The following is a 13,879-nucleotide window of genomic DNA, read 5'->3' as shown; positions in this document are numbered from 1 at the left end:
ACTATTTTATCTGGAAGATTAACTCTCACTTGATTCAAGTGATTTTAGTACCCAGACAATCTGAGCACATGCTCACTGCTTGAGCTATTCTCCTCCATCTTTTAGCTATAGAACTTGTTGGAGACTTCATATCTCTCAAGTCGGGTATTTGCTTGAAATATTAACTTCAACTCCTGGAACATCTCATATGGTCCATGACGTTCAAAACATCTTTGAAGTCCCGATTCTAAGCCGTTAAGCATGGTGCACTAAATTATCAAGTAGTCATCATATTGAGCTAGCCAAATGTTCATAACGTCTGCATCTGCTCCTGCAATAGGTCTGTCACCTAGCGGTGCATCAAGGACGTAATTCTTCTATGCAGCAATGAGGATAATCCTCAGATCACGGATTCAATCCGTATCATTGCTACTAACATCTTTCAACTTAGTTTTCTCTAGGAACATATCAAAAATAAAACAGCGGAGCTAATCGCGAGCTATTGAGCTACAACATAGATATGCTAATACTACCAGGACTAAGTTCATGATAAATTAAAGTTCAATTAATAAAATTACTTCAGAACTCCCACTTAGATAGACATCCCTCTAATCATCTAAGTGATCACGTGATCCAAATTAACTAAACCATGTCTTATCATCACGTGAGATGGAGTAGTTTTCAATGGTCAACATCACTATGTTGATCATATCTACTATATGATTCACGCTCGACCTTTCGGTCTCCAGTGTTCCGAGGCCATATCTGCATATGATAGGCTCGTCAAGTTTAACCTGAGTATTCTGCGTGTGCAATTGTTTTGCACCCGTTGTATTTGAACGTAGAGCCCATCACACCCGATCATCACGTGGTGTCTCAGCACGAAGAACTTTCGCAACGGTATATACTTAGGGAGAATACTTATACCTTGATAATTTAGTGGGAGATCATATTATAATGCTACCGTCAATCAAAGCAAGATAAGATGCATAAAAAATAAACATCACAAGCAATCAAAATATGTGACATGATATGACCATCATCATCTTGTGCCTTTGATCTCCATCTCCAAAGCATCGTCATGATCTCCATCATCACCGGCATGACACCATGATCTCCATCATCTTGATCTATATCAATGTGTCGTCACATGGTCGTCTCGCCAACTATTGCTATCGCATAGCGATAAAGTAAAGCAATTATTTGGCACTTGCATCTTATGCAATAAAGAGACAACCATAAGGCTTCTGTCAGTTGCCGATAATTTCAACAAAACATGATCATCTCATACAACAACTTATATCTTATCATGTCTTGACCATATCACATCACAACATGCCCTGCAAAAACAAGTTAGGCGTCCTCTACTTTGTTGTTGCAAGTTTTACGTGGCTCCTATGGGCTGAGCAAGAACTGTTCTTACCTACGCATCAAAACCACAACAATAGTTCGTCAAGTTAGTGCTGTTTTAACCTTCTCAAGGACCGGGCATAGCCACACTCGGTTCAACTAAAGTTGGAGAAACTGACACCCGCCAGCCACCTGTGTGCGAAGCACGTCGGTAGAACCAGTCTCGCGTAAGCGTATGCGTAATATCGGTCCGGACCGCTTCATCCAACAATACTGCCGAACCAAAGTATGACATGCTAGTAAGCAGTATGACTTGTATCGCCCACAACTCACTTGTGTTCTACTCATGCATATAACATCTACGCATAAAACCTGGCTCGGATGCCACTGTTGGGGAACGTAGTAATTTCAAAAAAATTCCTACGCACACGCAAGATCATGGTGATGCATAGCAACGAGAGGCGACAGTGTGTCCACGTACCCTTGTAGACCGAAAGTGGAAGCGTTAGCACAACGCGGTTGATGTAGTCGTACGTCTTCACGATCCGACCGATCAAGCACCGAACGCACGGCACCTCCGAGTTCTGCACACGTTCAATTCGATGACATCCCTCGAACTTCGCTCCAGCCGAGCTTTCCGGGAGAGTTCCGTCAGCACGACGGCGTGGTGATGACGATGATGTTCTACCAACGCAGGGCTTCGCCTAAGCACCGCTACGATATGATCGAGATGGATTATGGTGGAGGGGGGCACCACACACGGCTAAAAGATCCAAGAGATCAATTGTTGTGTCTATGGAGTGCCCCCTGGCCACGTATATATAGGAGTGGAGGAGGGGGAGAGGGCCGGCCCCTATGGCGCGCCCTGGAGGAGTCCTACTTCCACCGGGAGTAGGAATCCTCCCCTTCCAAGTAGTCGGAGTAGGAGACAATGAAGGGGAAGAGGGAAGAGAAGGAAGGAGGGGGCGCAGCCCCTCCCCCTAGTCCAATTCGGACTAGTCATTGGGGGGTGCGGCCTGCCTCTCTCCCTCCCCTAAAGCCCAATAAGGCCCATATACTTTTCCCCCGTATTCCCGTAACCCCCCGGTACTCCAAAAAATACCCGAACCACTCGGAACCTTTCCGATGTACGAATATAGTCGTCCAATATATCAATCTTTACGTCTCGACCATTTCGAGACTCCTCGTCATGTCCCCGATCTCATCCGGGACTCCAAACTACCTTCGGTACATCAAAACACATAAACTCATAATATAATCGTCATCGAACTTTAAGCGTGCGGACCCTACGGGTTCGAGAACTATGTAGACATGACCGAGAAATGTCTCCGGTCAATAACTAATAGTGGAACCTGGATGCTCATATTGGCTCCTACATATTCTACGAAGATCTTTATCGGTCAAACCGCATAACAACATACGTTGGTCCCTTTGTCATCGGTATGTTACTTGCCCGAGATTCGATCGTCGGTATCTCAATACCTAGTTCAATCTCATTACCAGCAAGTCTCTTTACTCGTTCCGTAATACATCATCCCGCAACTAACTCACTAGTTGCAATGCTTGCAAGGCTTAACTGATGTGTATTACCGAGTGGGCCCAGAGATACCTCTCCGACAATCGGAGTGACAAATCCTAATCTCGAAATATGCCAACCCAACAAGTACCTTTGGAGACACCTGTAGAGCACCATTATAATCACCCAGTTACGTTGTGACGTTTGGTAGCACACAAAGTGTTCCTCCAGTAAACTGGAGTATCATAATTTCATAGTCATAGGAACAGGTATAAGTCATGAAGAAAGTGTTGGGGATCGTAGCAAAAATTAAAAAAAATTCTACGCATCACCATACCCTTGTAACAACGAGGGGAATAGGAGTGCATCTACATACCCTTGTAGATCGTGAGCGGAAGCGTTCAAGTGAACGGGGATGATGGAGTCATACTCGTCGTGATCCAAATCACCGATGACCAAGTGCCGAACGGACAGCACCTCCGCGTCCAACACACGTACGGTTGGGAAGACGTCTCCTCCTTCTTGATCCAGCAAGTGGGAAGGAGAGGTTGATGAAGATCCAGCAGCACGATGGCATGGTGGTGGATGCAGCAGGATCCCGGCAGGGCTTTGCCAAGCACAAGCGGGGAGGAGAGGTGTTACGGAGGGAGAGGGAGGCGCCAAGAGCAACGTGCGGCTGCCCTCCCTCCCTCCCACTATATATAGGGGCTAGGGGGCGCATGCCCCCTTGGAGATCCCATCTAAAAGGGGGGCTGCGGCCCCTGGGGGCAACGGCCCCCTTAGGGTTTCCAACCAGGGGGGCGCACCCTAGGGTTTCCAACCCTAGGCGCCTTGGGCCCTTGGGTGGGGCGCACCAGCCCATCAGGGGCTGGTTCCCACGCCACTTCATCCCATGGGGCCCTCCGGGATAGGTGTCCCCATACGGTGGACCCCCGGGACCCTTCCGGTGGTCCCGGTACAATACCGGTAACCCCCGAAACCTTCCCGCTGGCCGAAACTGGACTTCCTATATATAAATCTTTACCTCCGAACCATTCCGGAACTCCTCGTGACGTCCGGGATCTCATCCGGGACTCCGAACAACTTTCGAGTTACTGCATACTAATATCTCTACAACCCTAGCGTCACTGAACCTTAAGTGTGTAGACCTTACGGGTTCGGGAGACACACAGACATGACCGAGACGCCTCTACGGTCAATAACCAACAGCGGGATCTGGATACCCATGTTGGCTCCCACATGCTCCTCGATGATATCATCGGATGAACCACGATGTCGAGGACTTAATCAATCCCGTATTCAATTCTCTTTGTCAATTGGTATGTTACTTGCCCGAGACTCGATCGTCGGTATCCCAATACCTTGTTCAATCTCGTTACCGGCAAGTCACTTTACTCGTACCGTAATGCATGATCCCGTGACCAACCCCTTGGTCACATTGAGCTCATTATGATGATGCATTACCGAGTGGGCCCAGAGATACATCTCCGTCATACGGAGTGACAAATCCCAGTCTCGATTCGTGCCAACCCAACAGACACTTTCGGAGATACCTGTAATGTACCTTTATAGTCACCCAGTTACATTGTGATGTTTGGCACACCCAAGGCACTCCTATGGTATCCGGGAGTTGCACAATCTCATGGTCTAAGGAAATGATATTTGACATTCAGAAAAGCTACAGCAAACGAACTACACGATCTTTGAGCTAAGCTTAGGATTGGGTCTTGTCCATCACATCATTCTCCTAATGATGTGATCCCGTTATCAATGACATCTAATGTCCATAGTCAGGAAACCATGACTATCCTTTGATCAACGAGCTAGTCAACTAGAGGCTCACTAGGGATGTGTTGTGGTCTATGTATTCACACATGTATTACGATTTCCGGATAACACAATTATAGCATGAACAATAGACAATTATCATGAACAAAGAAATATAATAATAACCATTTTATTATTGCCTCTAGGGCATATTTCCAACAGAAAGCAATAGCAACAAACTAAACGATCAAGTGCTAAGCTAACGGAATGGGTCAAGTCAATCACATCATTCTCCTAATGATGTGATCCCGTTAATCAAATGACAACTCTTTGTCTATGGCTAGGAAACATAACCATCTTTGATCAACGAGCTAGTCAAGTAGAGGCATACTAGTGACACTCTGTTTGTCTATGTATTCACACATGTATCATGTTTCCGGTTAATACAATTCTAGCATGAATAATAAACATTTATCATGATATAAGGAAATAAATAATAACTTTATTATTGCCTCTATGTCATATTTCCTTCACAACACCCCACCTACCCAATTAGCGTCGGCTGTCGTGCTAGGTGATAGCGGACGGGGTGAGGAAGAGGCTCCATTAGTCGCTGATGATGTCGCCATAGATGAGGATGCGGATGACGATGATACTCAACAGTATCTCAATATTGGCGCTTGTGATGACGGAGGATTGATGGCTCAGCAGTATGACTACTCAGGTTTGAGCGTCATGAGTCAGTGCCTGAATTGCCGCCTCCGGAGGTTGAACGTATTATAGACGACCTTCCGGTAGCAAAGAAGCATAGGAAGAGACTGATGAAAGGCAACAAAGCTGCTTCTATGATCTAGCCGCGTCAGCAACCTCGGGTTCAAGACCGTATACCTATCCCCGGTGCGACAAAATGGCATATCCCCAGTGAACCAATCCTACATAAGGCAGCGACAGAGGCCACACACGGCGATCTAAGGAGACTTCATGAAGATGTGCTGCAGAGAGAGAAAAGCCTCATCGCCTCGGAAAATCCAGGATACCCACTCTACGTGGTTAACGTGCCGCGGCAAAGGTCGTACATCGACACATTCCCCGCGGAGAAGTTCTTCCTTCAATTCGATTACATCTTTGACATGTTTCACTTGAAGAAGTTGGATTTTACGTTTATACACCTTTATGCCTTGTACATGAACTACATCATTGGGATTGAGCAGATACCTTATATCTGTGTCGCTGACCCGTACTTCATGTACGAGGGCTTCTTGGCAATCTACGCAGAGCACCGTGAATATGCGAGGGACTACACCATCAATTCATGGTCGCCAATAAGGATAAGGAGACGATTCTCGTTCCTTATCATCCCCTGTAAGTCATCCGCGCGGATATCCTTCCTTCCATTTAAATCATTCATTTGCATGGTGGAGGCTAATTAATTTGAGGTGTACTTATTTGGCGCAGCGGCGGGCGCGCCGTCCTCATCATCCTTTACCCCTGATACTCCCATGCTCTTTACTTGGACTCGTCGAAGAACATGAACAAAAAGGATTACACCCACATCAAGTCTGTTCTCGATAGTGCTATCTTTTACTACGGTGTACAAGGTGGAGCGATCAAGATCAAGAAGAAAAGGGACGTCAGGCCCGCCTTCGGCCATAATACCGACTTCTGCTACATCCAACAACCGAGTGATACTCTTAGTGATGGATTCTATGTCCTACACCACATGATGGAGTACAGACGGAATCAGCAGAACCTTCGCATGTCACCTAAATCCGGCGATGCCCATATTCTGCAATGGGCAAAGAACGTAGGAGATATCCCGGATCATCGACTTCGATCTGAGTTCTATCACATCCAGTGTGAACTTGCCCAAGTCATCATGAAGGAGGTCCTCGAAAAAGTAGGGATGTTCTACGAGGAAGGGCAAATGTCACGGGAAGACATCCGAACACGCGTAGCCTCTCAGCGTCTTGACCTAAAGCCTTTCACTAAGCTTAGGGACTATCTCCCTGACTTGGATGAATGGCACGACATGTTGGAGTGATTGTCGATATATGACAATGTGTTTGTTTAGTCCATACTTTCTTATGACGAAACTTTGAGTTAAGCATGACGAAACTTTATTTGTTATGTAGTTAAACTATTATTTATGCTTATGATATGTAGTTAAACTGTTATTTATGCTTATGATATGTAGTTAAACTGTTATTTATGAAGATCACTCTAGTTAGGGCATTTTGGGTACAATGAACTTTGTTATTTATGGTTATGATATGTTGCTTCTATTTTTGCCAAGTCTATCCCTTTCTGTTGCTCAACTATGTATGTTGCATATCAACGATTCATGTGACGATGCAGGTGCATAGATCATTGATGGCGAAGAAGTGCTATGCCTGGAGTATACGACGAGTGGCCGGAGTGTCAGGCCCAGGTGTACCGGCATCCGGTTTCCGAGCGACAGCCAGTAGTTAGTTTAGGTTCACGCTAGTGTGAGAGAGGGATACGAACTCATGTACTGTATAGTTTCGCTCTCACTCATAGCGATAGATCTTCTCGCGTATACCATTGTTTAGATGGATGACGATGTAATTGCAAGTAATCGAGACTTGTATCGCTATATTTTAGATGATGACGAGGGACCACTTTGTGTTGGATGATGATTATGACGATGACATGATTTGATGCGATGATTACATTTGTATGTGTATGATATGCTAAATATTATTGTATAAAGCTTGTTCAAATACAAAACAAATATGCAGAAAAAAACAAAAACTAATAAAACTAACAGTAGCGAGGGGAATAAAGTTAGCACCAGCACGCTCTTACAAGTAGCGCGCCCTAGTTAAAAGCGATGCAGCTATTAGCAGCAGCGCGTTGCACTAAAGCTCGCTGCTGCTAGCCATGTATAGCAGTAGCGTGGGACGACAGGCGCTACTGCTACATGTTAGCTGTAGCGCATTATCTGTAGCGCGGCACTCCGCGCTACTGATAGGCAAAATCCAGCGCTACTGCTAGGCTTTTCCCTAGTAGTGGTTGGCGCCCGAAGCGCGGGCCTTCGCGGCGGGGGCAGCCGGATTTCCGCCCTGCATAACCATGTTGCCCTGCCGCTTGCGGGCAGGCGCGGCGGTACCTTGGGCGACGGCGGGGCCAATATGGTCGTCGACGAGATCCGTCTGAGGGAATTGAGCGTGCGCGACCTCGATGGTGATGGGGGACAGCAAGGAGTCATCCATGGCGACGATGGACGGCTGGGGAAGATGCACCGTTGCGTGAGGTGGCGGGACAATGATGGCGGAGGGTGGGGGGAAGCAGGAACGGCCGCGCGGAAATGTTCCTCCCGCCAAATCTCGCTGCGGATAGGGGCTGAGCTCGGGACGTCCTCCTAGCCCGTGAATCTAGAGGTCGGGGTAGATTTTTTGCCGCGCCCCGCAAAAAAATTACGGGTCGACCATGAATGCGGTGTCTAATCGGGCAGGTTTTTCTACCCCAACCCGCATTTTGGCGGATTTATTTAGGGTCAGGGCGGGATGCGGGGTCTGCTAGATATGCTATAAGGTAAGTACACATGAAAAAAAAAACATATATATACATCACATATGCATATACAAAGCAAGATATGTGATTCGCCAGGGGAATTGCCAAATTGAACACCAACATGACGATTCAGTTGTGTGGACTGACTTATTCATAGTTAAACAACTATGTATTCTGGGGAGATCACTGGCACCAAGCAATGGACATGTAACACTGATTTTTGACATGATGCATGCTGTGTAAATATCCCCCTTTGAGAAATTTCGGCATCTTTCTGAGATCACCTTGGATCAAAACGGCACTGTCGGTGAATTTGCTAAGTATAGAAACTAGGATAGGAGGTTTACGAGATGTTCTTAGCTGATCTAGTCGATGTCCTAGTCACGTGGGTGGCAGCGAGCCAACAAGATTAAACTAAACGTCAGCTTGAGGTTGCTTAACTTTTTATATAATCTGACTGATTCATAAAAATAGCCACGATAGTTGGAAAAATTTGGTTAAACAAATGCTGGTGCATCATTCAGTATTGCCAGCTCAAAAGATACTGTACATGGCTACTTGCATGATGAAAATTATATTATGAAATGAGAAATTGCACTCGCAGTACAAGACTATCCAGGAGCATCCCTGACCTCCCTTGCTGATCACTGTACGCTATGCACTTTGGCGCACAAGGTTTACTGGGATTACTAATAATGGATCTAACTAGTGAAAGGAGGTGTTCTTGAGGTGCTCCGGCGCATCCTGGAAGGAGTGCTTCCTGGCCATGGAGAGGATGGTCTTGTCAGCGACGATGAAGTAGGCCATCCCGGCGACGGTGGAGATGATCAGGGCCTGCCCGGTCGGGTTCAGGTGCGCCCTCGCCCACGGCAGCATCCTCACGCTCGCCAGCTGCAGAGAAAGGCACGGAGGAAGAAGACAGTGAGATGCATGATTGTTGGATGGATCTTGGGGGTGCTTGCAAGAAACGTGTACTTACGGTGGGGACTGCGGCGGCGATGGTGGCGACAGCCGCGGCCTTGGCTCCGGCCATGGCAGCCTCTGCAGTTTGAGTTAAATGGTAAGCCCGATGTCACAGGATCAAGTCAAGTGTCGGCACAGAGAGAAAGCAGCAAAAAATGGCAAGAGTCTGTTGGCCTTAGGAGCATGCCGTCAGTGATTACCTTTGGAGCAGCGGTTGGCGGCAGCGAGCCTCTGGTCGAGGTAGGCGCAGCTCACCGTAGACATCTTGGCGATCGAGGTTGGTGGCACGAGAACGCAAGCAAATGAACTAGTAGCTAGCAGTGAAGTGTGTGAGGCAAGATGAGTAGTGGTGTGTGAGATGAGATGGGGCAGAGCTGGGTGCTCCGGCCGGATTTATAGGCTGCATGCAAGAAACCGCGAAACCGGCGTGCGGAGAGGAGTGCTAGCTGATACGGTGGGAAGTGAGACCGTGGTTTTGAGACGAGCGGCGGGCGGGCGTGATGGCCGCAGCTGCGTTGCGGCAGGGCACGGGTGGCGCCGCCTCGTTGGCCCCTGCTTCCGGCAAACCCGGCCGCAATCCAGTTCCGCGAGCGGTTCGCTGCAAATCCTTTGTTGATCCCTTTGGTTGTGGAGGAATATAAAGTTGGCCATCTGTTTAAATTTTCCACTAGCTAGCCCGGTCACCGCTCGCACCACCACCGTAGATCTCCCGTTGTCGCGAATCTCGACCCTCGCCCAAGGTTTGGGCAATAACAAAAAAAAATACCAAGAGGGTACGAGAAACGTGTTTACTGAAAAATACCAAGTGGTCACCGTTCAAAATTTACAAATGAAATTCAAATTCAAATTTACTTGTGCTACTAGGTATAACCATGCGATGTACTCATTTTAGTTTCGCTAGCATCACAGTTGTTGTCTTTCGGCACCTCAAGGGCTTAGGTGTTGAGTTTGGTCCCACATGGGCTGGATTTATTTTTACAATACAATAATATATTTTATGCTCAAATTCAATGGGAAAGGCTACTGTTGCAAAGAGTCAAACGCGAGACCTTAGCGTTCTTTCTTTAATATAGACACCCAAAGGGCATCTAAGATCCAATTTATATCGAGGAAAACAATTGGACGTAGAACAACCAATACAAAATTAAATTAAATTAAAAGGCATACTAGTCTTCTTCTTTCTCTGATTGTATGCCGCCCGTTGTAGATTGAAAATTGCACTGTATCGAAAGCAAAGAAACTCGAAATCTGCAATCACCCTTGCCATACCAGGCTTTGAAGACCGCCAATCGCCACTTGCCCCTAAGACACGATCTAAAAATCGTTGAAGCAACACCGGCTGGAGTATCACCCAACATAGAAGAGGCTTGCAATCCATCACCATCAGCACCGAGGGATGGAGAAACCGGCCCAAGCCACAGAACAACACAGAAGAAGATGTCGAAGTTGTCACACCAATAGCCAGCCATAAGCTCTCCTTAAAAGACACACGAACTGCCAAGATCTGAAAGGAACCAACACATCTGGGGACACAAACTCTCACGGGCTCTTCGGTGGTGCTAGATCGAACGTCGTCGAGGTAGGGAAAGACTAGAGAGACCTTATTCTAATACGCCATTGTCGGCACCACCTCGTCGATGTCGCCGGAGAAGTAAAAACCTAACGAAAAAAGAGAAGGACAGGTCCCCATTCCTCTTTCCGCCGACGAGACCGCCGAATGGAGAAGAGGAGGGGGACCGAAGCTGTAGTGATAGTTGTGGCAGCGGCTAGGTTAGAAGGTGGAAGTGGAAAAGAGTTGTAGGCACTCGTCAAACTTTGGTCAAATTTCATTCAAAATTCAAATTTTGGTTTTGCAACTCCATCCGTGACTTGGCCGAAACATCTGAAATGACTGAATTTCGGCCATCTCGGCCTGGGCCGAAACGAAAAATCAATACTCAGCCTGGTGCACGATTGCTCTACAAGGACTGCTTTCAACCTGAACCAACATTGAAAGTGGAGGTGCATGATTCCTACTTCAGGTTCAAGAGGGATTTTTGCACACAATGACAACTCTCGTTCTCTCCTTTGTTGAAACTAGTAAATGTGCACGTTCAACACACGTGTAATCTTAATCCGGCTTGAAAATATACCTGAATTTTCTTTAGAAAAGTAACATAAAAAATAGTTTGTGTAAGCACCACCAGTGGCAGGTCCATCTCTTCCTTCAAATGGGTTGAAAATTGTACTAATCCAACGTAGTTAAGGGTATATGCAAGTGACCAGGGGAGGGGGCACATATCTTATCCTCATGCCACTAAAAGAGAAATCCAAAAATCTAAGCACAATCCATTGAAATCAGCACAACTGATCCACTACCCAGCTGCTACCAAAAGTTCCATATCACTATGTAACCTAGTTGTTTCATAGCGCACGTTGGTAATGAAGCTTAATAACTGTTGAATGTGTGCACACAAGGCTTATGTTGGTTCAGTTTTACGAAGCCTGATTGGGGTTCAATTTTCAGTGCATACATGATGCTTTTCTGTTCAGTGAAACGTGAATCAATGCGTGTTTGACGGTGGCGTGTCCCCTGAGGCGGTACTGACGACCTAGGCCTGACGGAGAGGGACGGGCATACGGTCCAGGAAGTGTCCATGATGGTCCAACGGCCCGACGCCAACGGACGCCGCATCCCTGACAGGTCCGACGGCGATGGGCGGTCCAGGCGGTGCCTCCGACGCGCCCCCGCCAGTCGGCAGGCGGTCTAGGCGGTGTTCCCGACAGTCGGCGTCTTTGAAGTTGCGGCGGCGTCGCTATGGCCGAGGCCACGCAAAGGCGATAGGTAGAGGTGGCACGGAGACGTGAGGGGCGGCGTCCTTGAAGCTGTTATGGGTTGAGGCGATGGGGACGGCGTGCGTTGCTGAAGCGAGGTGATGGGGCGGCGCTGTGGGGCGGTTCACTGTGGCAGTTTCCTCTCGTGTGAATGGGTACGTAAGGAAGGGAATCGCACGATGGTTCATTATGGCGGTTTCCTTTCATGTGAAAGGGTACGTAAGGATGGGGATCGTGCGATGGTTCGTTGTGACAGTTTCCTTTCGTGTGAAAGTGTACGTAAGGAAGGGGATCGCAAGATGGTTCGTTGTGGTAGTTTCCTTTCGTGTAAAAGGGTACATAAGGAAGGGGATCGGGGAGAGAAATGATTGATTAGCTGTAAACGCGTTTAGCACTAAACATGTTTAGTTGCTCACCATTAGGACAATAAGGACTATCGGATTAACACTAATGGATGGCCAAGATCTGCTAGATCTGCCCCACTGGATCTTTTTATATTGATGATATAGATATAGATGCACGTTTTTCCTCTATAAACTTTCCTTATTTGCCATGCCATCTATTAAACCTTATCAAAAGGTTTAACAAGTGAGGTGGCATGATCCCGATGTGCATCGCAAAACAGGGGGTAATTAGGGAGTCAAGAATGCAGAGTTATTTCGGTCTCCTGCATGCTCTGACACTGCCACATGTCAAATGATAACCACAAACAAGAAAATGCAAGATGGGTGATGATAGGTGAACCTAAGTTAGACAAAGGCAAGTTGTTATTAATTCAAGATTACTGCTGGCTGGATACATGATGATTACTTGATCAGATAAGTGCTAATTGCACGCAGAGAAGACCAATACACCACACCACTCACTGTCTGCAAGCCTCGCCTGATCTCGCATAAGTGCTGAACGTTATACACCATCTTTCAGCAGACACGTACGGGCTGGCGTATACAGCTTATTACGCACTACTAATGGATCTATTATAGTCTGACTACTGGAAGGAGGTGTTCTTGAGGTGCTCTGGCGCATCCTCGAAGGAGTGCTTTCTGGCCATGGACAGCATGGTCTTGTCGGCGACGATGAAGTAGGCCATCCCAGCGACCGTGGAGATGATAAGCGCCTGGCCGGTGGGGTTCAGGTGCGCCCTCGCCCACGGCAACATACTCACGCTCGCCAGCTGCAGAGAAATCGCACGGACCACATCAGACCGTATTTCTCAGGAAATGTATTTGCCGTGCAGGGTGAGTGGTTGCTTCTGATGAAGTACTCACGGTGGGGACTGCGGCAGCGACGGTGGCGATGGTCGCGGCCTGGGCTCCCGCCATGGTGGCCTCCGCAGTTTCGAATCAACACCGGGATGTTAATGACGACCAAGTTTCAGCAGGGTGAGTGGGTCGTCGTGCAGGATGTTAATGGCTACAATGTACTAGTAGAACAGAGCGGCAAGAGCATTGCCGGCATGGTGAACCGACAGGCCAGCATGTCGTTTTGGTTAGTACCTCTGGAGCAGCGCTTGGCGACGGCGGCGAGCCTCTGGTCGAGGTAGGCGCGGGTCACCGTAGACATCTTCTCGGGGGCAGAGCTTAGTGGCAACTGGCAAGATGATCCGAAGGAAGTGAACTAGCACGCGTAGTACGACTGTACGAGTAGTAGTGAAGTGAGGTTGGGTGGGGCAGAGCTGGTGCTCCGCCCAGATTTATAGCTAGGCTGCGAGAAACCGCGAAACCGGCGTGCGCGCGGAGAGGAAGGCTGATAAGGTGGGAGGCGAGACCGTGGGTTTCACACGATCGACGCGGCAGAGGACAGATGGTTCGCATATAAAAACCATCCCACGTGACACGCCGCTGATAGTTTTTGATGACCACTGCACTGCAACTAGTATACAGGTAACGAAATTGCTAACGAAGAGCTGTTACGTGACCTACGTAATCTTCTAAAAATGCTAATCAAACTGCCCCC

At 47.7% G+C, this 13,879-nt stretch overlaps 2 protein-coding genes across 2 annotated transcripts; both read right to left on the bottom strand.

Annotated features, from left to right (window-relative positions):
* Positions 1 to 8,661: 8,661 nt before the first annotated feature.
* LOC119331079 (early nodulin-93-like) lies at positions 8,662 to 9,453 on the bottom strand. The gene is made up of 3 exons (XM_037604256.1): positions 9,310 to 9,453; positions 9,126 to 9,187; positions 8,662 to 9,037 (listed from the first exon to the last, which is right to left on the bottom strand). Exons 1-3 carry the CDS (start codon positions 9,371 to 9,373, stop codon positions 8,852 to 8,854), a joined length of 312 nt encoding a protein of 103 aa, XP_037460153.1. The 5' UTR covers positions 9,374 to 9,453; the 3' UTR covers positions 8,662 to 8,851.
* A 3,234-nt stretch (positions 9,454 to 12,687) lies between these two features.
* On the bottom strand, positions 12,688 to 13,568 carry LOC119331080 (early nodulin-93-like). The gene is made up of 2 exons (XM_037604257.1): positions 13,192 to 13,568; positions 12,688 to 13,097 (listed from the first exon to the last, which is right to left on the bottom strand). The coding sequence occupies exons 1-2, from the start codon at positions 13,243 to 13,245 to the stop codon at positions 12,912 to 12,914; spliced, it is 240 nt and encodes a 79-aa protein (XP_037460154.1). The 5' UTR covers positions 13,246 to 13,568; the 3' UTR covers positions 12,688 to 12,911.
* Positions 13,569 to 13,879: the final 311 nt, after the last annotated feature.

This window comes from Triticum dicoccoides, chromosome 7A (genome assembly GCF_002162155.2).
Source record: "Triticum dicoccoides isolate Atlit2015 ecotype Zavitan chromosome 7A, WEW_v2.0, whole genome shotgun sequence".
Taxonomy (NCBI): Eukaryota; Viridiplantae; Streptophyta; class Magnoliopsida; order Poales; family Poaceae; genus Triticum; species Triticum dicoccoides.
The sequence above is the reverse complement of the archived record's forward strand: the minus strand, read 5'-3'. Positions and strand labels throughout refer to the sequence as shown.